Raw genomic sequence first — 27,027 nt, forward strand, 5'->3', positions numbered from 1 at the left:
AAATGTCCGATGAAGCCTACACACGGTCGGAATTTCCGACAACAAGCTCACATCGAACATTTGTTGTCGGAAATTCTGACTGTGTGTACACGGCATAAGGCTGGGTTCACACTTGCTGCGGCCTGGGCTCACAGCAGGGGGTCCGATGCGCCCCTGTACACCAGATTCAGGTGCGAATCAGGTCTGAATTTCTGCCTGAATTTGCACACAAAACAGAGCCAAAGATGCATAGGACCCTTTTCTAATGTGGACTGCGGCCTACCCGGAAGTGTGTGAACCAGCTTCATTGAGAGTCGGTCACACTCTCCTGTCATGCGAATTGGATGCAGAGAAACCCGCATCCAATTCACATCAGTGTGACCCTAGCCTTACTTACTTTTAACACTGAAGTACAGACTCTTCCCCTGTACTGATTTTGCTTACTGATTTCTCTGCACACTGTGTCCAGCATCGCCTAGCCCTTTCCTCCTCATCCTTATTGTCCCTGGCCTGCCCTTTTCTTTTACTGGAATTCTTTTCCTTCAGTTAAGGTGGCTCATCATCGAATGTGAGCCTTACCACAGCTTCCTGTTTTCAGGAAGCTATGCACGGCACCCTGCTGGCCCCTCCCACCATTCTGCACTGCATAGAGAAGCATGGGTTTTATTTAACATTTTATTAGCATGTTGATGAAGGGGGGGAGAGAGTGAACCAGGGAAGACAAAATACACTGACGACAGAATAAACCTCAGCTTTAAATAATTGTTGGGCATACGAATATGCTAGTGCCACACAATGTGTAGAATTGCATGCATGTTTCTAAGCACTCTACAGGCTCTGAATACTGTACGTTGAGAGCAGAAAATTCTAGAAAAAGGAAGCCAAAAAAAATCTGCTAAAATCGTCTACCCTGGACAATAGGTTTTACAAAATTTGTAGAATGATAAAATGCTGTATCTACAAGTCACTGTATCCTCATATCGCTTGCACAATAGAGGTAAGAGTAAGATATTTCCTGGCTTGTGTACAGTCGCTCGTGCCTTCTGATTTTTCTTTAGTAAGACTAAACATATACTCAAGATAAGGAAGCAGAAAAACTCCATTGGGCTTCGGATTATGTAACAACGTTACCAAGTCAAGCTGGAAAGTAAGAGGAAGCAAATTGTGGTAAACAAAAATGAACAGTTAAAGAAGTGATGTATACCACCTCCCATTTTTATAGGTGAATTTTCCCCAAAGGCAAAAAGTACCTCTATTTTAAATTAAAGGAAGACCCACCCTACTTGGTCACATTACTGATTGTGAAAGAATTGCCTCAAGGATTGATTTGTGATGAATCAGCTCATAACATTATCTGGTAAAAGAGCTCTCTACCTGAAAAACAGAGAATATTGTTTTTATTAATGGAGTGGATTTAATTAATAAAGATAAATAGAGTGTGCACTTTGCAAGTGCAGTTTCAATCATTTTCCCCAGAGCTTAGTGAATGTGGTCAAGCTCTGCTGAATTCCATCATCTAATCATGTGCAAGAAAAAAATGCTGTTTTTTATTTTTTATTTTCCTTGCACCTGATTGCATATTCTTTACAAAGTCAAGCTTTACCACATTTACATTTACCAAGGAAAATGCATGGGCAAGCTCCACGGCTGCCATTCTGATCCTTCTATTGAAGCTGGAACAATCATGTGTATATCCGATGTTGGGACACCTGGTATTCCTGTACTTGTCCCTGGTCAATGACTTAAAGTGTCACTAAACCCACCAGATATAGAACATGAAACACAACATGGAAATGCAATTATTTTAGTAAATATAAACTGTTAAATACCTTTTCTCATCAGCAGTATATGTGACTTCTATCAATGTCTGGCTGAGCACTCGTTAAAGCTTGTAACCAGTGCTCTGACTGTCCTATGAGGCTGCATGACCCCTGATCTCCTGTCTGGACAGGGCCGATTGGGTACTTTTCCTCCCAATGATACCAGTGAAAGGACAAAATTCCTCCTATTGACACCAACGATGGGGAACTATTTTTTCCATTGACATCAACAATGGGGAACTATTCCTTCAACTGACATCAACAATGGGGAACTATGCCTTCCACTGACATCCACAATGGGGCAATAGTTCTCCCACTGTCACCAAAGATATGGCATTGTTGGATTGGATGCCAGGACATTTTCTACTCCCACTGGCCCTAGTCTGGCCCCACTAAAGTCAGAAGGACTGTAAACTGGCCCATTGTTTAGAAAGTTTGGAGACCCCTGATTTAGAAGAAGGTAAGTATAATGGTATGGAGAAAGCACTTTAACAGTTGTCGGCTGTAGGGTACACCAAATTTTGCAGGGTGCACTAAATGTTCTTCATGGTCTTGTTAAAAAGAAAAAGAAAGGTTGAGTTCCAAGCGCTAATCTCAGCAAAAACCACATACTGCAATATATGTTCATCTGAACCGTCCTGCTGTCTAATGGCAAAGGATCAGGTGCTGAAATGCTGAAGACAAAAAAGGGTTGACAGCACTCAGGAACGAAGCTGGAATTGGGTAATGGCTGCAGTGAACCACATGTAAATTCAAAAAGGCTGCTGGCAATTTATTCCAAAGATTAAAACAGTACAAATTTGAATGACAACATTACCACAAAGCTGTAAGGCTGGCTCAGGCACTGATGGATCACTAGAACCGACTGGGACAACCAACCAAGGGACACCGACCATTGAAAGCCACAAGGACATGCCAGCTGCAGTGTGTGGTGTGTAGAGCTGGACCCGCTGCCAAGGGAAGATGATGTCACTGACAATGGCGATGTAGATCGAGCCAAGCAGCTGACTGTGTCCAGGGGAAAACTCTGTGGTGAGCAGGGCGTCCACGTTGGCTGCGACCGGTTTCTTTTCCGACACCTCAGTTCAGGCTTGTCTTCAGTGACACCCCCTTCCTTTGATGCTCACCATGGAGATTTCCCCTGGACACAGTCAGCTGCTTGGCACGATCTATATCGCCAGTGTCAGTGACACCATCTTCCCTTGCCAGTGGGTCCGGCTTTACACACCATACACTGCAGCTGCCATGTCCTTGTGGCTTTCCATGGTCGGTATCCCTTGGTTGGTTGTCCTGGTCGGTTCTAGTGATCCATCAGTGCCTGAGCCAGCCTTGTGGTAATGTTGTCATTCAAATTTGTACTGTTTTATCTTTGAAATAAATCGCCAGCAGCCTTTTTGCGTTTACATGTGGTTCATTGCAGCCATTACCCATTAATTCCAGCTTAGTTCTTGAGCACTGTCAACCCTTTTTGTTAAAGAGAAATGCCACCCCATGAGTACAAAATCACAACAGGCCTTTAACCACATTTGGAGACCTATGTTGAGGTGGGATGCCAACTCAACACGCTCCCTCCAAAATCTATAACATCCTGCCCATCCCTCTGACAGATTTCTGCCACTCTTTCCTGAAGAATGAGCTAGGGCAGAATCTTACTTCACAACATTATGAGTCCACATCAGAGTCCCCCCTTATATTAGGGTGCACTTCAGAGTATCCCTAACCACGGTAATCTATAGGTATGGCTGTAGCTGTGTAGCAGCATGGCAGGAGCTGGAGCAGGTCTAAAGGAAGGAAGTCCTACAGTGAATGCTGGGGCAAGCATGTTATTGGTAGTTAGGATTGAAAAGGGGGCTGGAGTGGAGCTCATTGGCAGCCTTTGCTTACCTTATTCTTCAATTTAAGAATACTACACTAATCCCAGCTGCAGATCAGAAAAGATCTTGTAGTGGGCCTGACGTGGCCTGTAGGCCATAATTTGGAGACCCTGTGTATGGTCACCCTACACATGAAAATGGCCTTAATCATATAAAGTAACAGTTGCAGTCATAGAAACTTTAGTAAATAACATGCTTGTCCCTTGAGCTATTTGCTTCAGAGTTTAGAATTGTTATTCATAGAGATACTGTTTACTTCTCATAGCGTTAGAAAGATTTAGCTCATAAAATTACTATGAAACCAATTCAGTATCCTCAGGGTAATCTTTAAACTCCGTTTTCTGGGAAGATAAAAAAAAGCAGTAGTCAGGTGCTGGTGGTGCATTGTGGGTAGTAAAACATCTTATGACTCAGAAGCTAAATATAGAAAGCGATATAAACAGGGAGGAGACTGCAACCACAAAACACACACACACGACCATGCTGTCCCTTGTTTCACTCACGCGATGCCTCCCCCTCCCTCGCCTCACTTTCCACAACCATGCTTATTTTCTCTCACCCTGTTCAACCCTTACAGCTTTTTAAAAAGGAAAAGCTGCAAAACGGTTATGCTTGTGGTAACTGCTCAGGCAAAACTCTTCACTAACTGCTCAAAGTTAACCAAGTCTGCCGTAGACATTAGATAGTGTTCAGGCATGTAGGCAATACAATCATTCCATTAACATTAATGCTGGCTAGGCTTGTTTATCGGTAAGGGTAGCAGGAAAGAAGCCAGACGACCCTGTCATCTGCCTAATCTCTGGGGAGACAATAGGGACAGGTCAAAGATCTAACACAGAGAAACGCTTCTCCTCATAATGAGGATCAGCTGGGGCTGTCTGCTACAACCCACTGACAAGACTGTCCTCACCCAGTATAAACATTATCAACTAGATTGGGGGACAATTTTCTAATATGTAATACCTGCTTTGCCTGTGACTGTTTTAAGTAAACTGAAATAGGAAGGACGCAGGGGCTGTCACGATGCAAGTCTAAAACTACAACCTCTGCAGCGTCTGACCGTGGCTCTTCTCGTTGTGCCACCGGGGATGCTGGACAGCTCCCTGCCTGATTCCGTGGACAACCTTGCTTTGCGTCTTGTCTCTAGTGAACTTTGAATCCTCTGCTCCTCCTACGAACTTCCTGATTTAAGACATGTCTCTACATTTCTTGTTTGCCAGAATTTTGTGCTCTCTCCAGTTGATACCTTGCTCCTTGCATACCTGCTGCTGCCCTTGTCTTCGCTACCACTCGTTATCGGCCCTTGACTTGTTTATTGACTACGCTTCGGTCTGATCTCATCCTGCTACTTTTTGTAACCGACCTTTGGCTCGATTATAGACTGCGTTTCTGCTTGATCCCTACCTGCTACATTTGCTACCTGACCCCAACTTTCTCACCTCCTTGTAGCGTGATCCTGAGGACCGTGACCTTGTACTAACACAGAGCAAAACCCATCTCCAACATCAGGAGCCCTGGTGAATACCGGCTAGTACTTACACCAGTGTTTCTCAACTTTTTTTCAGTCAAGGCACACTTTAAAATTATGCACATACTCAAGGTACCCCATTCTAAAATGTAAAAACATAAACTTACAGTTTTATATAACTCAGCAACATCCAGACATGCAGTACACCCAGCATTAGAGGTGATTTATTTTTCCAAAGCAAATACACCTTCGCGCACTGGTACTGACTAGAGTTCCAGTGTTTCTTTTCTCCCTCAGTTCTCTCCTTCACTCACCTAATGTGACCCCAGTGCAGATGGAGAGTGGCAGGGAAGGGGCAAACAAGGTTGCTGTGCAGGCGCCCAACATCCACCCGCTGGCTTGTATTCAATCTTTTGGCAATTCTTAGGCATTTTGCCAAGGCACCCCTCAAGAAACCTTAAGACACCCCAGTGCCTGGGCACCCTGGTTGAAAAAGGCTGACCCTGTGCCTCAGATAAACCTGCTCCATCTGCAGTTAGGGAATCTGCTAATATATTTACCACTGACTACTCGTGAACCTCTCTACTGCTACAGCCACTGGACTCTGAGCCTGAACCCAGACTGTGACAGGGGCCTAACTACAATTCATAGGGCCCCCCAGCGATCTCTCCCTGTGACATCAGGCAATGTCAACTGGTACAATAGTGTAATTCTTCCTTACACAAAGTGTGTCTAAATCACAAACAGGTACACTACTAGGGATCAGTGCTTTGGATTGAAGCTGCCAGGGAAACAGCAGCAGTGCAGGGAATTAACGTTTAGCCTTAAAGGGTTAGTTTACCTTTACAGAAAAAATGTAAAGGCAAACTAACAGCGGACAACCTCCCTATCTCCCTAATACCCACTCTACTTACCTGGTGTTGTGCTAGAGCAGCTCGGCAACCCCAGAGAAAAGTACAGGAGGTATTGGGAAGGGGGGATGGATATCTTCTGTTAGTTCACCTTTACATTTTTCCTGTAAAAGGTGAGCTAACACTTTAATTCTACAGCCAGCTACTCAGTAGTTTACCAGTATTTTTCTGCAACTGATCTTTGTCACAGTATAAAATCTTGGCGCTTCATAAACATTTTAACCTTTCCCACCTCTTTGACCACCCCAGCCAGAAACTGCTGAACATTATTATATAATAAACAATTATATATTTTTTAAATGTAAGATTATTACATATTTGTTAGTGCTCCTAAGTGCAATAATCTATAAATTTAATGTGGACCCCACCTCCCCTGTACTAGACTGCCAACGCTATTCAAAACTATCTGAAAAAGGAGTCTGACTACATGTGCCCATTTTTTAAATCCTACCTTGCCCCAATACTGCTCTGTCACAACTGTCCTGAGCTACCACGCTGCCATTTTTAACAAACCACGTCACTGGTTGCTGACTTCTATTTGGTTTCCTCTGCTGTTCTACTGATGATGTCCTCAGCCAGATCTTGTGCATGTGCAGTTTGATTATGGGGTGGTTTGTTAGGGGGAAAAACGCATCTGTGAATGAATTTAAGATTTCATTAATTCATGCATAGATCTGTATCTGCCTCATTGAACATGTGACCAGTCATCTGATCTGAAGTATAAAAAAAACTAAGTTAATTACTAAGAAATCTTGCAGAATTTTGCACAATCCTGTGAGGTCTCATTGCTTTACAGGGAAAATTACCCCTGGGGGCACTGGTGATGTTGCCGTCTCAGTGTGTATCCCTATACAGTGCATCACAGCCTTTGCTCAAAATTGAGCTCAGGTGCATTCTGTTTCCACTGATCATCCTTGAGATGTTTCTACAACTTGATTGGAGTCCACCGGTGGTAAATTCAGTTAATTGGACATGATTTGGAAAGGCACACACCTGTCTATATAAGGTCCCACATAGAGCTGCACGATTAATCGTTAAGAATCGAGATTGCGATTCTTTCCCCCTTGTGATCTTAACAAAGCATTTTCCTGATTCTATGCAGAGTTCTCTGTTCAAGCGACAGCTGTCAAAAGAAACACAAAAAAACAGGCAGTCTGCCAAGTTTCACAACATTCCTCAGGGCTGAGCTAACTATAAACATTGTAATGTTTTGTTCTTTAGATCAAAGGAATGAACTTCAGTCTGTAAATGAGGGAAGTTTAACCACTTAAAGACTTAACCTTTTTCTGACACTTGTTGGTTTCAAGTTAAAATCGTTATTTTTTGCTAGAAAATTGCTTAGACCCCCAAACATTATATATATATATATATATATATATATATATATATATATATATATATATATACACACACACAGTGGAGACGAAAAGTATTCAGACCCCCTTAAATTTTTCACTCTTTGTTATATTGCAGCCATTTGCTAAAATCATTTAAGTTCATTTTTTGTCCTCATTAATGTACACACAGCACCCCATATTGACAGAAAAACACAGAATTGTTGACATTTTTACAGATTTATTAAAAAAGAAAAACTGAAATATCACATGGTCCTAAGTAATCAGACCCTTTGCTGTGACACTCATATATTTAACTCAGGTGCTGTCCATTTCTTCTGATCATCCTTAAGATGGTTCTACATCTTCATTTGAGTCCAGCTGTGTTTGGTTATACTGATTGGACTTGTTTTGGAAAGCCACACACCTGTCTACATAAGACCTTACAGCTCACAGAGCATGTCAGAGCAAATGAGAACCATGAGGTTAAAGGGACTGCCTGAAGAGCTCAGAGACAGAATTGTGGCAAGGCACAGATCTGGTCAAGATTACAAAACAATTTCTGCTGCACTTAAGGTTCCTAAGAGCACAGTGGCCTCCATAATCCTTAAATGGAACACATTTGGGACGACCAGAACCCTTCCAAGAGCTGGCCGTCCGGCCAAACTGAGCTATCGGGGGAGAAGAGCCTTGGTGAGAGAGGTAAAGAAGAACCCAAAGATCACTGTGGCTGAGCTCCAGAGATGCAGTCAGGAGATGGGAGAAAGTTGTAGAAAGTCAACCATCACTGCAGCCCTCCACCAGTCAGGGCTTTGTGGCAGAGCGGCCCGACGGAAGCCTCTCCTCAGTGCAAGACACATGAAAGCCCGCATGGAGTTTGCTAAAAAACATCTGAAGGACTCCAAGAGGTTGAGAAATAAGATTCTCTGGTCTGATGAGACCAAGATAGAACTTTTTGGCCTTAATTCTAAGCAGTATGTGTGGAGAAAACCAGGCACTAAGTGCAGCAGAAATTTTTTTGTAACCTTGAACAGATCTGTGCCTTGCCACAATTCTGTCTCTGAGTTCTTCAGGCAGTTCCTTTGACCTCATGATTCTCATTTGCTCTGACATGCACTGTGAGCTATAAGGTCTTATATAGACAGGTGTGTGGCTTTCCTAATATGGGGTGCTGTGTGTACATTAATGAGGAAAAAAATGAACTTAAATGATTTTAGAAAATGGCTGCAATATAACAAAGAGTGAAAAATTTAAGGGGGTCTGAATACTTTTCGTCCCCACTGTATATATATATTTAGCAGAGACCCTAGAGAATAACATGGTGGTTGTTGCAATATTTTATGTCACACTGTATTTGCGCAACGGTCTTTCAAATGCAATTTTTTTTGGAAAAAAATACACTTTAATGAATTTAAAAAAAACTAAACAGTAAAGTTAGCCCAATTTTTTTTGTATAATGTGAAAGATGATGTTATGCTGTGAGAATCGTGATCTTTAAGATCTCTGAGCAAAAAAATTGTGATTCTCATTTTTCCCAGAATCGTGCAGCTCTAGTCCCACAGTTAACAGTGTCAGAGCACAAACCAAGCCATGAAGTCCAAAGAATTGTCTGTAGACCTACGAGACAGGATTGTATTGAGGCACAGATCTGGGGAAGGGTACAGAAAATTTTCTGCAGCATTGAAGGTATCAATGAGCACAGTGGCCTCCATCATCTGTAAATGGAAGTTTGGAACCACCAGGACTCTTCCTAAAGAGGGCCGCCCGGCCAAATTGAGCGATCGGGGGAAAAAGGCCTTAGGGAGGTGACCAAGAACCGGATAGTCACTCTGACAGAGCTCTCTGTGGAGAGAGGAGATCTTCCAGAAGAACAACCATCTCTGCAGCACTCCACCAATCAGGCCTAATGAAGCTTGAGAGGTCCTGCAAAGTAGAGTGGGAGAAACTGCCCAAAAATAGGTGTGCCAAGCTTGTAGCATCATACTCAAAAAGACTTGAGGCTGGAATCGGTACTAAAGGTGCTTCAACAAAGTATTGAGAAAAGGCTGTGAATACAGTGAATACACTGTTTTTTTTATTTTTAATACATTTGCAAAGATTTCAAACAACTTCTGTCACGTTGTCATCATGGGGTATTGTTTGTAGAATTTTTAGGAAAATAATGAATTTAATCCATTTTGGAATAAGGCTGCAACATAACAAAATGTGGAAAAAGTGAAGTGCTGTGAATACTTTCCGGATGTACTGAAGGTTGGCACATGTCATCAGTGCCTCGTAAAACAAGTGAGTAAGCATAGAAATAATGAAATCTCAAATGTCTTATCGCTTTTTAGCTGAGAAGACCTTGGGATTTTTCAGACTCAGGAATACTGTGTCAGGCATAAAGGATAAATAATAAACTGCTGGCCAGGATGACCAGATTTCAGAGCACTAAATCTACTAGGGGAGATGCAAATGGGATCTGTGAAAGCAACAGCATGACCCCAAAGAATGATCCTGTGCAACTGACATCAGATCCTTCAGAAATAAAAACACAGTGTGCGCTGTGCATTCTGATTAATTTGGGTGTAGGTGCTCCAGGTCTCATAGAGCCTAGTTCTATGGTCATGTCTCTGCCCCCTCTCCTCCAAAATGGAGACTGGGGCTGTGTGATCTTGAATGGTAATGAGGGGAGGTGGCGGAGGTGCAACCATAGCACTGGGGTCTTTGAGACCTGCTGCACTTACATTCAAAGCAGCATGGAAGTACAGCTCCCACTGTACTTCCTCTGGCATTTAAACAAAGTGATTTGTAGAAGACAGAAGAATGCTTGCATGACAGCAAGGGCCTCCTGAGAAACAATGTTTGTGAAATCTGTGAAGGTAATTGTGCCTGAAGATGGGCTTTAATAGGTTACTTTAATAGGTCCAGCCACATTGTCAAAGCAGGACCAGTCCCATTTCTGATATGCTCCCCTATACACCTAATTTGACATCATTAACTTTGCTAAAGCACTGTGTATCATAAACAATCATCATAGATGTTCCTCTAATTTACTGTTTTTACCATTTTTATAGACTTTTAGTATCCCAGTACTGCTAAAATTCTCCAGCCTCCTTAAGCCACTTCCACTCTACATGCACACCTTCCACTGAGAGCTGCACATCATTTCTCAGGGTGGGTTTGCCTAGGTGACACCAGTAGCTTATGCCTATGCAGGTAAATATGACAAGTTTTTTATTTTAGGAAAAAAAATAACTTTACATCCACTTTCTTTTTTTTACATAACTTTCTTTTTGCTTTATAACTTGGACCAGATTAAAACAAAATCTTGTATGAAAGCAGCAACTGTTCTGCAAAGTCCTGTATACATCACATGAGAAGGACGGAGCCAACTGGTACACATTCATCGGTGCTCTGCCCTCCCCCCATATTACTCCATTACATACAATATATCACGCTGCTTTGCTTGTTCTGTCCAAAAGGCAGAATTTAAAGAAATCTGTTTATTTTTCAGCACACACAAGGTTCCTCTAAAATTTTAAAACGGGAAGAAACATATTGAAAGAGGAAGTTCACTCAGTTTTGTCTAGATGTGTCTTAATTATGACAATTTTTTCATTTCTGGGTACACAACCAGAGGCAAAGTCCGTAAATTGTGTTGTAAGGTTCACATGCCTGCTGAGCAATTTACAGCACTTTTCTTCATCACCCTGCTGGAGTTTTATCTTTTTGAATTGCACAACTCCAGAAACTAGAAAGATCCTGCACCACTCTAAAGACTAAATTGCACATTATATCTAGGGGATAGAGACATCATTACTTACCTTATATCCTGCTCTGCCAACTATGGTCGGTGGGTGGCTCCTTAGCATCATCATGTACAATGCAAGGCTATTATAACCCGGCATTGTTTGTGGTGGAGGTGAGCATGCAGTCATGGGTGTAAGTGGCTTAGAGAGGTGACTGCGGGAGACTGGTTGCATTGTTAGAGGGACCCTTAAGAAGCATTGAATGAGGTAAATATGTTTCTTTGTTCTTGCACCCCTAGCTCCTGAATTTGGGTTTCAATCTAAAAAAGCTGCCCCTCATTTTCTCTCATCAGGAGTAGGTTGGGACTAGGACAAAAAAAATCTGTTTTATTTATGTACATTCAAAAACATAAACAGAGTGGAACAATGGCATTCCCAGAAGTTCTTTCCGCTGCCCACAACTTCCTGGGACACATCACAGGTTCCCGGACACTGTGGGTCCATTCACAAAGTGCAGCACGACTCACACATGCACAATGGGGAGCCGGCTGTGTAGCCATAAGAAGTCATATCAGGCTTCCCATAGTAAACATACAGATGCAGGGGACCCGCACACCGGCGAAGAACTGGCCCAGGTGAGGACAGTGCTGGATCTCCGGACAGGTAAGTGTTACATAGTTACATAGTAGGTGAGGTTGAAAAAGACACAAGTCCATCAAGTCCAACCTATGTGTTTGATTATATGTCAGTATTACATTGTATATCCCTGGATGTTGTGGTCATTCAGGTGCTTATCTAATAGTTTCTTGAAACTATTAATGCCCCCCCCACTGAGACCACTGCCTGTGGAAGGGAATTCCACATCCTTGCCGCTCTTACAGTAAAGAACCCTCTACGTAGTTTAAGGTTAAACCTCTTTTCTTCTAATTTTAATGAGTGGCCACGAGTCTTGTTAAACTCTCTTCTGCGAAAAAGTTTTATTCCTATTGTGAGGTCACCAGTATGGTATTTGTATATTGAAATCATATCCCCTCTCAAGCGTCTCTTCTCCAGAGAGAATAAGTTCAGTGCTCGCAACCTTTCCTCATAACTAATATCCTCCAGACCCTTTATTAGCTTTGTTGCCCTTCTTTGTACTCGATCCATTTCCAGTACAACCTTCCTGAGGACTGGTGCCCAGAACTGGACAGCATACTCTAGGTGCGGCCGGACCAGAGCCTTGTGGAGTGGGAGAATTATCGTTTTATCTCTGGAGTTGACACCCTTTTTAATACATGCCAATATTCTGTTTGCTTTGTTAGCAGCAGCTTGGCATTGCATGCCATTGCTGGGCCTATCATCTACTAGGACCCCCAGGTCCTTTTCCATCCTAGATTCCCCCAGAAGTTCTCCCTCCAGTGTATAGATTGCATTCATATTTTTACCACCCAAATGCATTATTTTACATTTTTCTACATTGAACCTCATTTGCCATGAAGTTGCCCACCCCATTCATTTTTTCAGATCTTTTTGCAAGGTTTCCACATCCTGAGGAGAAGTTACTGCCCTGCTTAGCTTAGTATTGTCCGCAAATACTGAGATTTAACTGTTTACCCCATCCTCCAGGTCTTTTATGAACAAATTAAATAGGATTGGTCGCAGCACAGAACCCTGGGGGACCCCACTACCCACCCCTGACCCCTGACCATTCCGAGTACTCCCCATTTATCATCACCTTCTAAACTCTCCCTTGTAGCCAGTTTTCAATCCATGTACTCACCCTATGGTCCATGCCAACGGACCTTATTTTGTACAGTAAACGTTTATGGAGAACTGTGTCAAATACTTTTGCAAAATCCAGATACACCACGTCTACGGGCCTTCCTTTATCTAGCTGGCAACTCACCTCCTCATAGACGGTTAGTAGATTGGTTTGGCAGGAACGATTCTTCATGAATCCATGCTGATTACTGCTAATGATACCGTTCTCATTACTAAAATCTTGTATATAGTCCCTTATCATCCCCTCCAAGATTTTACATACTATTGATGTTAGGCTAACTGGTATGTAATTCCCAGGGATGTATGTTGGGCCCTTTTTAAATATTGGTGCTACATTGGCTTTTCTCCAATCAGCTGGTACCATTCCAGTCAGTAGACTGTCAGTAAAAATTAGGAATAATGGTCTGGCAATTACTTTACTGAGTTCCTTAAGTACCCTTGGGTGCAAGCCATCTGGTCCCGGTGATTTATTAATGTTAAGTTTCTCAAGTCTAATTTTAATTCTGTCCTCTGTTAACCATGGAGGTGTTTCCTGAGATGTGTCATGAGGATAAACACTGCAGTTTTGGTTACTGAAACCCCCCCGATTCCCTTGTGAAGACTGAGGAGAAGAATAAATTCAATACCTTCGCCATCTCCCCATCCTTTGTAACCAGATGTCCTTCCTCATTCTTTATGGGGCTAATATGGTCTGTCCTCCCTTTTTTACTGTTTACATACTTAAAGAATTTCTTGGGATTTTTTTTGCTCTCCTCCGCTATGTGTGTTTCATGTTCTATCTTAGCCGTCCTTATTGCACCCTTACATTTCTTGTTGCATTCCTTATAAAGTCTGAATGCTGATGATGATCCCTCAACCTTGTATTTTTTGAAGGCCTTCTCCTTTGCTTTTATATGCATTTTTACATTGGCGTTAAGCCATCCAGGACTTTTGTTCTCTCTTTTAAATTTATTACCCAATGTCTTGTTACCCAAGTGTCTTTTTTTTAAGTCAGCAGCTACAGTATGTGTATTTTTTTAGACTGAAGAACCTCTTTAACCACTTGTCGACCGGCTCACGCCGATATACATCAGCAGAATGGCATGGGCGCGCAAAACAACGTACCCGTACGTCACTCCGTCATCGGCAGCTAGCTAGCATGCGCACGCCGCCAGTGGCGAGCGTGCGCGCCCGCCGCGAGCCACTAGAGCGTGCCCGTGAGTCCCGCAGATTCAATGTCCGCTGGTGGCCCACAATCGTGGCATGGAAAGGCAGAACGGGGACATGCCTATTTAAACAAGGAATTTCCCTGTTCTGCCAAGCAACATGACAGGGATCTACTGCTCCCAGTGATCGGGAGTAGTGATCTCTGTCATGTTCTAGAGAGCCCATCCCCCCTACTGTTAGAACACACTGAGGGAACACACTTAACCCCTTCCCTGACAGTGACATTTACACAGTAATCAGTGCATTTTTGCTGTATAGATGTCAATGGTCCCAAAATAGTGTCAAACGTGTCCAATCTGTCCGCCACAGTCACGATAAGAATCGCAGATCACCGCCATTACTAATAAAAAAATAACAATAAAAATGCCATAAATCTATCCCCTATTTTGTAGACGTGATTACTTTTGCGCAAACCAATCTATATATCCACTTATTGTGATTTTTTTTTTTACCAAAAATATGTAGAAGAATACATATTGGCCTAAACTGAGGAAGAAATTTGATTTTTTGTATATTTTTGGGGGGATATTTATTATAGCAAAAAGTAAACAATATTGCTTTTTTTCAAAATTGGCACTCTTATTTTGTTTAAAGCGCAAAAAATAAAAACCGCAGAGGTGATCAAATACCACCAAAAGAAAGCTCTATTTGTGGGAAAAAAAGGACATCAATTTTGTTTGGGTACAACGTTGCACAACCGCGCAACTGTCAGGTAAAGCGATGCAAATTGCAGTATCGCAAAAAAGGGCTTGGTCAGGAAGGGGGTAAATCCTTCCGGGGCTGAAGTGGTTAAAGATAGCTAAAAAGACCATTGCTGATTGCTGTAAACAATTACATATCTGACCAGCAGAAATTGTTAATTTGTCAGAGAACCCCTTGCAACCACTGGAGGAACCCTAAGGTTTCACGCAACTCTGGATGAGAAAGGCTACTCTAAAGTAAAGCTGTGCTTTTACGAACACCTAGAGGCAGGTTCAAATCCAATTAGCATTAATGGGGTCCAAATTCAGGGTCAATTCTAAGTAACTGTAACCATTTTCAACAAGCTATCCATTATAGAAATGACTGAACAACTCCACACAACCTAAGATCAACAGTTTCTATTTCCAAGTTATGGACTTGGGGGCTAGAAACATGCACGCATCATACATACTAGGAGGGAGTCAATGCTGGAGAAGGATCTGGGTGTTTTGGTAGATCATAAGCTTAATAATAGCATGCAATGCCAAGCCGTGGTTTCAAAAGCGAGCAAAGTCCTTTCTTGTATTAAAAGAGGTATACACTCCAGAGAGAGACAGACATCATTTTGCCCCTGTACAAGTCATTAAAAAGACCTCATCTGGAACATGCAGTTCAGTTTTGGGCACCAGTTCACAAAAAGGATATCGGGAAACTGGAGAAAGTGCAGAAAAGGGCAACCAAACTGATAAGATCGCATAGAGGAGCTCAGCTAAGAGGAAAGATTAGAGGAACTGAATTTAATCTCTCTTGAGAAGAGGAGATTAAGGGGGGGGGGTATGATCAACATGTATAAATACATAAGTGGACCATATAATGAACTTGGTGTTGAGTTATTCACTTTAAGGTCTTCACAGAGGACAAGGGGGCACCCTTTACCCCTGGAGGAAACAGATTAGATCTCCAAATATGGAAAGGCTTCTTCACAGTAGTTGTGAAAATGTGGAATAGACTCCCTCCAGAGGTGGTTCTGGCCAGCTCTGTAGATTGTTTTAAAAAAGGTCTGGATTATTTCCTAAATGTACATAAAACTGGGTACTGACATTTATAGGTAAAGTTGATCCAGTGAATATCTGATTGCCTCTCAGGGGATCAGAAAGGAATTTTTTTCCCCTGCTGGAGCAAATTGGATCATGCTTTTCTGGGGTTTTTTGCCTTCCTCTGGATCAACTTTGAATATAGGATTGTGTATATAGGATTGTATCATTTTTTCCCCTTCTATTTGTAGAACTGGATGGACTTGTGTCTTTTTGAAACCAGACTATGTAACTTTGAAAAAATCAAAACTGATAGTAAAGGCTGGTTCACACTACAATTTCTGCATTTTGGATGCGTTTCTGCATGTGGGTTCCAGTCTGTTTTTGATGCGTCTTTGCCATGTTTCAAATGTGTCCTAGATGGAAAAAAATGCAATATGTCCTACCTTTGTTGACTGCACTGGAATGCACTTCACTGATGTGAACTAGTAGCATTGGAATCCATGTTAAACACTGTCCATGCATTTCTGATGCAGAATAAAACATAATTCTGCAATTTTTTGTTAATTTTGCAATCAACACCTGGTTGCTAAAATTGCCCGAAAACTGCTACGTGTATGGCCAATCTACAAGTAACGTGAGGGTATCTGTGAACATTTATTTCTGGAATCTCCAGTCAATTACAGGTTATATCAGTAAAGTAAATATAGGAGTTATAAAGCAAGGTCATGGCTTTCCTTGTCAGTTGGTAACAGAGCCATACAGCTAGCTATATCAACATGCCCTCCAGTTACATTTACTCAGAGAGAGCAAGGTTTAACCTCAGCCAGAATATACAGAACAAGGAGTGCATTTAATTTTACCTTCCCTGTGTGTTTTTTTATTGTTAAAACATTGGACGTGCTCCATTCTTTATAACCCCCTCCCTCTCCCCCTCCCCAGCCCTTTTCTTTCCTAACAAAAAGTGACAGGGATAAAACATTGCGTAATGACAGAAAAGAGTCAGATTTCTGTAAAACCTGTTCTGCAGCTGCCGGGTTTTTGAGTAGACTAAAGAAAAGTACCATTCTGCAGCCGACGGAAAAAAGGAGTGTGAAGCTAGAACTTCATATTTGCAATTTAACTACTATATAAAAACATGTCATTCACTGTATACTCTACTATGCCGGGGTGAGGAAAACTTCTGAATCCCAACACTGTACAGTATATGAAATATTTAGCGGGGGCCAGCATTACACTTGTTGCCAGAAATAGTTTACACTGTATTATAGTCAACGTATTTCACAAAGTTGTTGGTTTATTGCAATTTTGCTTTCCTGTCACATCATGGCAACATACACTTTGGGTTGTGACTCCGCCCCCACAACCTGATAGGACCACATAGCTATAAATTGATGAGAAGGCACCCGTCCCTCACCTGTCAGGACTGCACGGATCTGCACCCCCTTACCGCTTCGCCCCAGCCAGGTTCTAGCCACTCCTGGGTGGAAGTCCTTTCCTGTACAGCCTCTAAACGAGCTAAATGGAAGGAGCCCCACTCTGGTGATCTCAGGGGCATTTTTATTTTCCTCTCTGACCGTAATATAAGCCTTAAACAGGCTTAACTTTCGTCAGCAACCTTAAATATAAGCCTTAAACAGGGTTAGCTGTGGAATGGCCTTAGGAAATACACTTGGTCTTAAGAATTTAAGCCTTAAACAGGCTTAGTTGTGTGCAGCGGTCTCCCCCTTTTCCTTTACCTTTCTCCAGCGCTGCTGGGCTCTGTGGTCCCTCTGCCAGCTCCCCTATGCGCGCCAAGCGTCCTCGGCGCTTCCGCGCATGCGCAGTACACAGTGGCAGGGTGTTCTCTGCCTATGCCAGTTTCCAAGATGGCACAGAGTGTCGCGTGGCGCTACTGTGCATGCGCGAGCGCTCGGCGGTCATGGCGGCAGATTTAAAAAGCTCCAGAGACAGTTTTCACTGCCCCTGCTGTTTTTCTGCTAGAAATCGACTTTTTGATATTCAAAATCTCCCTACAGAGGTAAGTGACTATCCTCTGTCCTACTCCCCTTCCACCTTGCTGTTTTTTTTTGTTTCTGCATGTCTCACATTTATGTATCTACAGGCTTCACCACTCCTTCTCTATGGAGACCGCTGCCCCAGCAGATCACCGCCAGCCTAATAGGTAAGGGGGGGGAAGACATGGTAAGTAGTGAAGATTGAAAAAGAGAGCACTACTAACGCTGCCTAAATTGGTCAGCCCTATCAGGTCCTCAGGAACATCTGGTTCAAGGCACAGAGAGACCTCACACAGAAGAAGCCGCTCCAGACACAGAAGGAGCCGCTCAAACCGCAGGAGAAGCCGCTCGGGCCACAGGGGGAGTCGCAAAAGGAGCCAGTCCAGATCTTACTCAAGACACAGCCGCTCCCACCATAGAAGATCCCCTTCACGCAGACCCCGGTCTCCAGCGCGCCACTCCCGTCCCTCCGGGAACGCCTGCTGGATATGCGGTTGCCCTCCCAGACAAACTGGCCTGTCACAGGTGCCTCTAGGAGGCCACCAAAGAAAGGGTTCCAGATACCAGTAAATCCGCTGGAATTTCAGCTCCGCAGGCCTTGATTCCGGAAACTGAGTTTTCAATCCACAGTGCCTCTCCTGCTCCGGCCAGTACATCAAGGGAGCAGGACTCTCCGTCTGAAAACGAGGGATTGGAAGTATCGGCTGGCTTTGACTTCTCTCTAATGGAACCTTTTGTCAAGTCAGTTAAGGAGGCAATAAACTGGGAGTAACCTCAGGAGGTCCAACAGAAACAAAGGAAATATTTCCCTAATCTTAAGAAGGACCCAGAAACTTTCCCATTCATTGAGGAGCTGGATGACCTAATCAAGGAGGAATAGCAAAGACCTGAGAAAAAATCCAGTCTAAATAATAGACTTGCCAAGCTGTATCCGCTCAAGGAGCCTAAAGTAACCCCCCTGGTTTCTCCTCCTGTGGTGGACGCATCCTTGATGCGCCTAGCCAGGCATGTTACACTCCCTATAGAGGACGCGGTAACGTTCAGGGACGTGCTCGATAGAAAGATCGATACAGACCTTAAAAGGGCCTACCTATCGGCAGGAGGCGCTTGCAGGCCGGCGATAGCGCTTGCAGCAGTGGGTAGAGCCATTTCCAGCTGGTCCGCAAACACAGAGAAGCTTGTATCGGAGGGCGCAGACCAGGAGAAGATAATAAAAGCTCTGCAAGAACTAAGCCTCGGGGGGGACTTTGTGGCAGAGGCCTCTGTCGATACAATCAGGTCTGCATCTAAGTCTATGCTGGCCTCTGTAATGGCCAGAAGGGCACTATGGCTAAAGCTCTGGACGGCGGACCCCGCCTCCAAATCCAACTGGTGCCACATCCCGTTTGATGGGGAGAACCTCTTTGGGGCAAAGTTGGACTCAGCCATCTCAAAGGTGACTGGCGGTAAGTCTGGACTTATCCCTTTGGATAGAAGACCGAAGCAACAGAGACCTCCTCCCTTTAAACGGAACCTTCCAGACAGGTATAGAGATGCAAAAGCTTACAGGCCTGGGAAGAAATACAGAAGGAGCTGGAAAAATCCTTAGACGTCCTTCATGAAATTTCAGAAGCCCAAGACTCCCGCTTCCAGTGACCAGAAATCCTTTTGAAGGTGCATCCGTCCAGCCAGCAGTGGTGGGAGCCAGACTCTCAAGATTCAAACTAGTCTGGGCGGAAATTATAAAGGATCCTTGGACAGTGGCCACTGTCCGATTCGGACACAGGTGGTCGTTCAAAAGTCAACCCCCAAAGGATCAGTTTTGCCTAACCCATCTTCCTTCATCTCAGGAAAGAAAGATGTCACTAATCAATTATGTTCAGGACCTTCTCCGAAAGCGGGCGATAGTGGAAGTTCTGCCAGCACAGAGGGGCAAGGGGTTTTATTCCCCGCTATTCCTTGTCAAGAAAAAAATCAGGGGATCTGCGCCCGGTTCTAGATCTAAAGAATCTCAACAGCTCCATCCGGGTGGAGTCATTCAAAATGGAAAGCTTGCAGTCAATCCTCCAGGCCATAAATCTGGGAGACTGGATGCTTTCCATAGACCTCCAGGACGCCTACCTGCATATCCCGATTCATACTGCGTTCCAAAGATTCCTGCAATTCTCAGTAAATCACAGACACTTCCAATTTCAGAGTCTCCCGTTCGGGATCTCGACAGCCCCCAGAACATTTACGAAGGTCTTATTGTCAGTGATAGCCTTCTTGAGAGAAAGAGGTCTAAGGGTCCACCACTACCTGGACGACATCCTCCTTCTCTCAAACAGCCAGGAGTCCCTCGTACAACACAGGGAAATCCTAGTTTCCACGCTAAAGAGCTTGGGATGGCTAATAAATTGGGAAAAGAGCAACATCCAGCCCACCCAAAGGATGGTCTTTCTAGGGGCCGAACTGGATACCCGAGCAAATACAGTAGATCTGCCACTAGAGAAGATACCTCCATTGATCCAGAGAGTGAAAAAGTCAATCTCGGCAGCATCCTTACCAGCCAGAGCATGCCTCAGTCTTCTAGGCTCTCTGTCAGCGGCCATCCCAATGGTCCGGTGGGCGCAATGGAATTCAAGACCCTTTCAAACCTCTTTCCTGCCCCAGTGGGATGGTTTGTCCATGTCCCAACCGATTTATAACTCGGAGGAGGCCAGCCTATCACTACAGTGGTGGACGCGTCCTTGCAACCTCAGGTGATGCAAACAGATAGTCACCCCCCATCAGGAAGTAGTGACTTCGGTTGCCAGCCTGGATGGTTGGGGGGCGCACTATTTACATTACGCGGCTCAAGGCCGCTGGCCTTTCAGGACCCAGGACTCTGTCTCAAACGTGCTGGAAATGAAGGCAGCCTTTCAGGCCCTCTTGGCCTTCAGCACTCTTTTGAGGGGGAAACAAGTTCTCCTAAAGATGAACAACAAAGTGGCAGTAGCCTACATCAACAGGCAGGGGGGCACCAGGAGCATCTCCACGATGCAGGAGGTACGCCCGGTGATGCAATCGGCATAACTGAACCTTCTGGATCTGAGGACGGCTTACATTCCAGGCGTTCAGAATCTCCTGGCCGATTCACTCAGCAGAACCTTTATTTCCAACAACGAGTGGTCTCTGAGTCCCCAAGCGTTCACCCTCATATCTCAGAACTGGGGTCCTCCGGACATAGACCTTGCAGCGACACCGGCAAACACAAAGTGCCGGAGATTTTTGTCCAGGATTCCCTTTCCTTCAGCGGAGGGAACGGATTGTCTCCAACATCCCTGGAACTTTCGCCTCGGCTACATCTTTCCACCAACTCCCCTCATAGCCAGGTTCCTTCTGAGGCTCAAACATTCTGCAGCTCTGGTGGTGGCTGCGATTCCCTTTTAGCCGAGGAGGCCTTGGTTCACTACCCTCCTACAGTTGAACACGGCAGACCCACTCCCCCTCCTGGTATCGGAAGACTTACTGTCTCAGGGCCAGCTGCTTCACCCGAACCCGGAGAAGTTACATCTAACGGCCTGGAGGCTGAGAGGACTAGTTTCCTAGACCAAGGCTGCTCTCAGAAAGTAGTGGATACTTTACTCCAGGCTAGAAAGTCTACCACTAACAACACCTACAGGAGGATCTGGGAAAAGTTTGTTACATTCACTCATGAGCAAGGTTGGGACTCATCTTCTCCATCAGTGTCACAAGTTCTGGAGTTCCTCCAATCAGGCCTGGAGAAAGGTCTTGGGTCCAGCACCCTAAAGGTGCAATTATCAGCCATCTCCTCCTTGACAGCAGTCAAGTGGGCTCTCAATACAATTTCAAAAGGCCTGCCTAAAACTAAGGCCCCCTAGGAAGCCTTCATTTCCGGTCTGGGGCCTCTCAACTGTCTTGGAAGCCTTATCCAAAGAGCCTTTCTTCCCACTCGAAAGCATCTCCCTTTGGGACCTGACGCTAAAGGTCTCCTTCTTAATTGCCATAACATCAGCAAAGAGAGTCTCAGAGATGCAAGTCCTGCTAGCCAAAGAGCCATATCTGATCATCTACCCGGACAGGCTAGTCTTGAAACCTTTGGATCGTTTTATCCCGAAAGTTTCCTCTTCCTTCCACTTTAATCAGGAGATCGATCTTCCGGCCCTTGTCACGGATCAGGGCGTCCCTCATCCACTGGATGTCAAGGGCAACATTTTGCAATATCTATCGGCAACCAAACCTTTTAGGAAATCGTTAAACCTCCTAATCATCCCACACGGCTTTAAAAGAGGCCAGGCGGCGTCAGCCCGTACCATCGCCGTGGCTGGTAAAGATTATCAAGAAGGCCTACTCCCTGAGCACCTTACAGATTTCAGAGGGCTTGAGGGCGCACTCTACCAGGGCAGTGGCTACTTCGTGGGCAGCCTACTGTAGAGTCTCGGCGGAAACCATTTGTAGAGCGGCCACCTGGTCTTCCAGAAACACCTTTATATCCCATTATAAGGTGGATGCTGCGCGCCTATCAACAGTGGATTTAGGGAAAACCGTTATCCAGGCCAACTATTCTATTGCTTGTTAATAAACGTATTTTGCGTTTCCACCCAGTTTGGCGAGTTATTCCCCAAAGTGTATGCTGCCATGATGCGACAGGAAAACGGAAAATTGTATACTCACCTTTCCGTAATTTTCCTTTCCTGTCGCAGCATACAATCGCCCACCCTTCTGAGGTGATATATATATATATATATACAGAGAATACTGGGGCGGGTGCCTTCAATTTATAGCTATGTGGTCCTATCAGGTTGTGGGGGCGGAGTCACAACCCAAAGTGTATGCTGCCATGAAGATGCAACAGGAAAGGAAAATTACGGAAAGGTGAGTATACAATTTTCCATTTTTTTCACATATTCAGCCAATCTGTTCTTACCTAAAGTAATATGTGAAACACTGTCCCGCTACCAGTACTAAAGGTTATTCACACACATTAAACTCTGTCCCTCTCAAGCGCCTTATACCTAGGGTATACACAAGTAGATTGTAGAGTTTGCTTTGAATGCTGGCTCCCCAGAGTACACAGAAACATCATACAAATAAGGAGCAATAAGGCATGGTGAGCACATTGTCCCATGCCCTTCAAGAGGGGGCCATCTGAGAAAAGTCTAAGAAAGAATAGTTCTGACTTTCCCCCACTCTAGTCCTTTAAATAAGGCACCATCAAAGTCCCTGCAAAAGCTCTAATAATTTCTTACATTGGTGACTGTAGCTCAGGGGTCTCCAAAATTTCTAAATAAAGGGCCAGTTTACTGTCTCTCAGACTTTAGGGGGGCCGGTCCATGGTCAGTTGGAGTAGGATATGTCCTGGCATCAGTGGGAGTAAACAATGTCCTACCTTTGGTATTGGGAGAATTATTAGTGCCCCATCATTGGTATTAGTGGAAGGAATAGTGCCCCATCATTGGTGTCAGTGGAAGGAATAGTGCCCCATCATTGATGTCAGAGGGGAGGAAAAGTGCCCCATCATTGGTGTCAGTGGAAGGAATAGTGCCTCATCATTGATGTCAGAGGGAAGGAATAGTGCCCCATTATTGGTGTCAGTGGGAGGAATAGTGCCCCATCGTTGGTGTCAGTGTCAGGAATAGTGACCCATTGTTGGTATCAGTGGGAGGAATAGTCCCCCATCATTGGTGTCAGTGGGAGGAATAGTGCCCCCTCATTGGTAGCAGTAGGAGAAATAGTGCCCCATTATTGGTGTCAGTGGGAGATATAGTGCCCCATCATTGGTGTCAGTGGTAGGACTAGTCCCACCCATCTTTGGTATCAGTGGTAAGAATAGACTCCATTGTTGGTATCAGTGGGAGAAATAGTGCCCTATCACTGGTGTCAGTGGGAGGAATAATCCATCACTGGAATCAGTGGGAGGAATTATGACCCATTGTTGGTGTCAGTACAGAAATGACTGCCCCATCGTTGGTGTCAGTAGGAGGACAAAGGGCCAGATAAAGCACATTGTCACCGCTGACAGGGATTTCATCTTCACCCTCGGTCTTCCTTACGGGTTCACAGGCTCCGGCCATTTCAATGGCTGAGCCACAATGACATCACTCCCGCTCATGCGTGCTGGAGTCGCTATCTCGCCACACCACTCTCAATACATGGCGCACCTGAGTGTGCCCTCCATTCAGAGTTCAGTGCGCATGCGCCGGTGACATCACCGACTGCTACACATTTGACTATTTCCCAAACAGTGCATGTTTAGAAGATATTAACTTAATAGTGGTTTACCTGTAGGCAGAGGCGTCGCTAGGGGGTGGCTAATGGGGCTATAGCCCCAAATCTGGGGCCCATAGCCCCGAGTCTCTTGCCGCAAGGTCCCTGTCTAACCAGCGGGCTGCGGCCGTGGCTGCGGTGGGCAGGCTGGCTGCATGAGAGAGGCGGAGGAGAGGAGAGAAGCGATCGGGCAGACGAGCAGAGATGACATCATCTCTCTCCAACCGCTCCACATTAGCGCTCTTCACAGCCGGGCCTCTTCAATGTGGGAGCAAGGTGCAGAGAGATGACATCATCTCTCACTGCCCGCCACACATCAGTGCTCTTCCGCCCTCACAGCGCGGTGGAGTGGAGGTCACATGCTTCCTGTCATCGATGGAGCTCCACTCTGCAACCAGACCCCCTTGCTTCAATGTCGGAGGTGCGGCAGGGAGCAGCGAGATGATATCATCTGTCACTGCCTGCCCCACATCACTGCTCTCCTGCCCTCACTAAATAGACCAGTGCTGCCAGCCTGCCACCAATGCAGTGACAATGCACATTTGGTGGCACTGGCTGGCATGGCAAGTTACAATCCACATCGGTTGGCAAGTGACAATCCACATCTGGTGCCAGGTGACATGGCTAGTGACAAACCACATCTTGTGGCAGGTGACGTGGCAAGTGACAATCTTCAAATGGTGGCAGGAGACATGGCAAGTGACAATCTGCAAATGGTGGCAGGTGACATGGCAAGTGACAATGCACATCTGGTGCCAGGTGACAGTGCCAACTGACAATCCACTACTGGTGGCAGGCGACATGGCAAGTGACAATCCACATCTAGTGGCAGGTGACGGTGGCAAGTAACAAGCTGCATCTGGTGACAGGCGATGGTGGCAAGTGACACACTGCATCTGGTGACAGGCGACGGTGGCAAGTGACACGCTGCATCTGGTGGCAGGAGATGTGGCAAGTGTCACGCCCAGGGCTCCCACTGATTCTGCATTATGGTGAATTGAACCACTTGCTTACCACCGGTGTGCCCCTCCCCCACGGGCCTGCAAAAAGGTTAATGACCGCTGCTATGGGCTCTAGCCCCAGATCTTTTGCAGACCTAGCAACACCCCTGCCTATAGGTACAAGTTAAAAAGTGGACTTTACTACTGCCTACATTTCTCAAATCTGGTATCAACTCTGCCGCTAAACTCATACAGTATTCTATGAGTCTTCTACCTGTCTTCATTCACTGCCCCGTCTTTATTGAGTCTCCAAAAAATATATTTATGCTCTAGTAATCCCTTGTTAGTCCTTGTTGGGGAAATGTGCCCTCACTTCCTGCTCAGGTGATAGTTATCAAACAGAATTGGTAGTGAGGAGAAAACTTCTTGACGGATACACAAACATCATTAAAAACCCAGCAGAAAATCTATACTTTCCCCATTCTACCTAAAACCACAACAAAAAAGAACCTGGCTGCACTTGGGCTTTAAACACTCAAAAATCAGTTGTATGTCTTACAGCCCTTACTCAAACTTCATTCTAATTAGTTTTCTTGTGTCCACTGATAATAGTCACCTCAATCGTGTAAATAATCCCTCAAAATTCACCTGACCAAAATAACCTATCCCTCATCCAACCTTTCTCAAGCAGAACTGACACCAGCCATCCCAACCAATACAGTCTTCCTTAGCTACTGTTTTGAACATTCTATTTGCTTCTAAGTTTGTTGGCCAATTTGGGCAGGACCCTCTTAAAGAGAAGCAAAATGCTCCTAGCCTCGTATCTGCCAAGGATGGTGCCATCATAGCCTCTATGCAGTTCTGCACTTTCCATGGTGCTGTACATGTAACCCAGTTTTGACACCCGCCATCTGAGTACTTCAAAAATTGGTGGGGAATTAACATAAGCACACTGGCACAATTATCACCAGAGTCATGCCTTGACTTTAGCATACACGGCACATGCACAAGTAGATAGAATGTAAATAAAAACACTGTAGAAAACAACATTGGAATGCTTGATTTAAGAGTTAGGATATTTGCTGAACATTTCTAATTCAACTTTAAAATAGTAGAAAATTAAAAATCTAAGAAAATGTAAAAATGTTGAAACAGAGATGCATATGGTTAGTAAAACAATCATAAAAAGGAAAAATGTACCCTTTGTAAGTGAAGTCTATGGAACTGATCTCCAATACACTGTAACTTCCGAGCAATTCGCCTTTCAGAACTCTGCTCCAGTCTCCGGTGTTGTGTCTCCTCTCCTATTTGCATAGCTAAGTCTATCGGCTGGTGTAAAAGGTAACCGGCATTTCCTGCAACATACATAGAAGTCATCATTATTGCTTCTATATCTATATCGCTATATATATATTATATTATATATTATATGTGTTATATATATATATATATATATATATATATATATATATATATATATATATACTGTATATACACACACAGTATCTCACAAATATGAGTACACCCCTCACGTTTTTGTAAATATTTTATTATATCTTTTCAAGTGACAACACTGAAGAAATGACACTTTGCTACAATGTAAAGTAGTGAGTGTACAGCTTGTATAACAGTGTAAATTTGCTGCGCCCTCAAAATAACTCAACACACAGCCATTAATGTCTAAAGCGCTGGCAATAAAGGTGAGTAAACCCCTAAGTGAAAATGTCCAAATCGGGCCCAATTAGACATTTTCACTCCCCGGTGTTATGTGACTTGGTCTCAGGTGTGAATGGGGAGCAGGTGTGTTAAATTTGGTGTTATCGCTCTCTCATACTGGTCACTGGAGGTTCAACATGGCACTTCATGGCAAAGAACTCTCTGAGGATCTGAAAAAAAGAATTGTTGCTCTACATAAAGATGGCATAGGCTATAAGAAGATTGCCAAGACCCTGAAACTGAGCTGCAGCATGGTTGCCAAGACCATACAGCAGTTTAACAGAACAGGGTCCACTCAGAACAGGCCTTGCCATGGTCGACCAAAGAAGTTGCGTGCACATGCTCA

At 44.4% G+C, this 27,027-nt stretch overlaps 1 protein-coding gene across 3 annotated transcripts in view; it reads right to left on the reverse strand.

Annotated features, from left to right (window-relative positions):
• Positions 1-27,027, reverse strand: part of BMF (Bcl2 modifying factor) — a 141,021-nt gene that overhangs the window by 36,120 nt on the left and 77,874 nt on the right. For all 3 annotated transcript variants that reach the window (XM_073610801.1, XM_073610803.1, XM_073610802.1), the window contains exon 3: positions 26,166-26,320. In XM_073610801.1, the coding sequence (XP_073466902.1) occupies positions 26,166-26,320 (155 nt within the window). The remainder of the gene's footprint in view (positions 1-26,165; positions 26,321-27,027) is intronic.

The sequence above is a fragment of the Aquarana catesbeiana genome, linkage group LG13 (assembly GCF_042186555.1).
Source record: "Aquarana catesbeiana isolate 2022-GZ linkage group LG13, ASM4218655v1, whole genome shotgun sequence".
Lineage (NCBI taxonomy): Eukaryota > Metazoa > Chordata > Amphibia > Anura > Ranidae > Aquarana > Aquarana catesbeiana.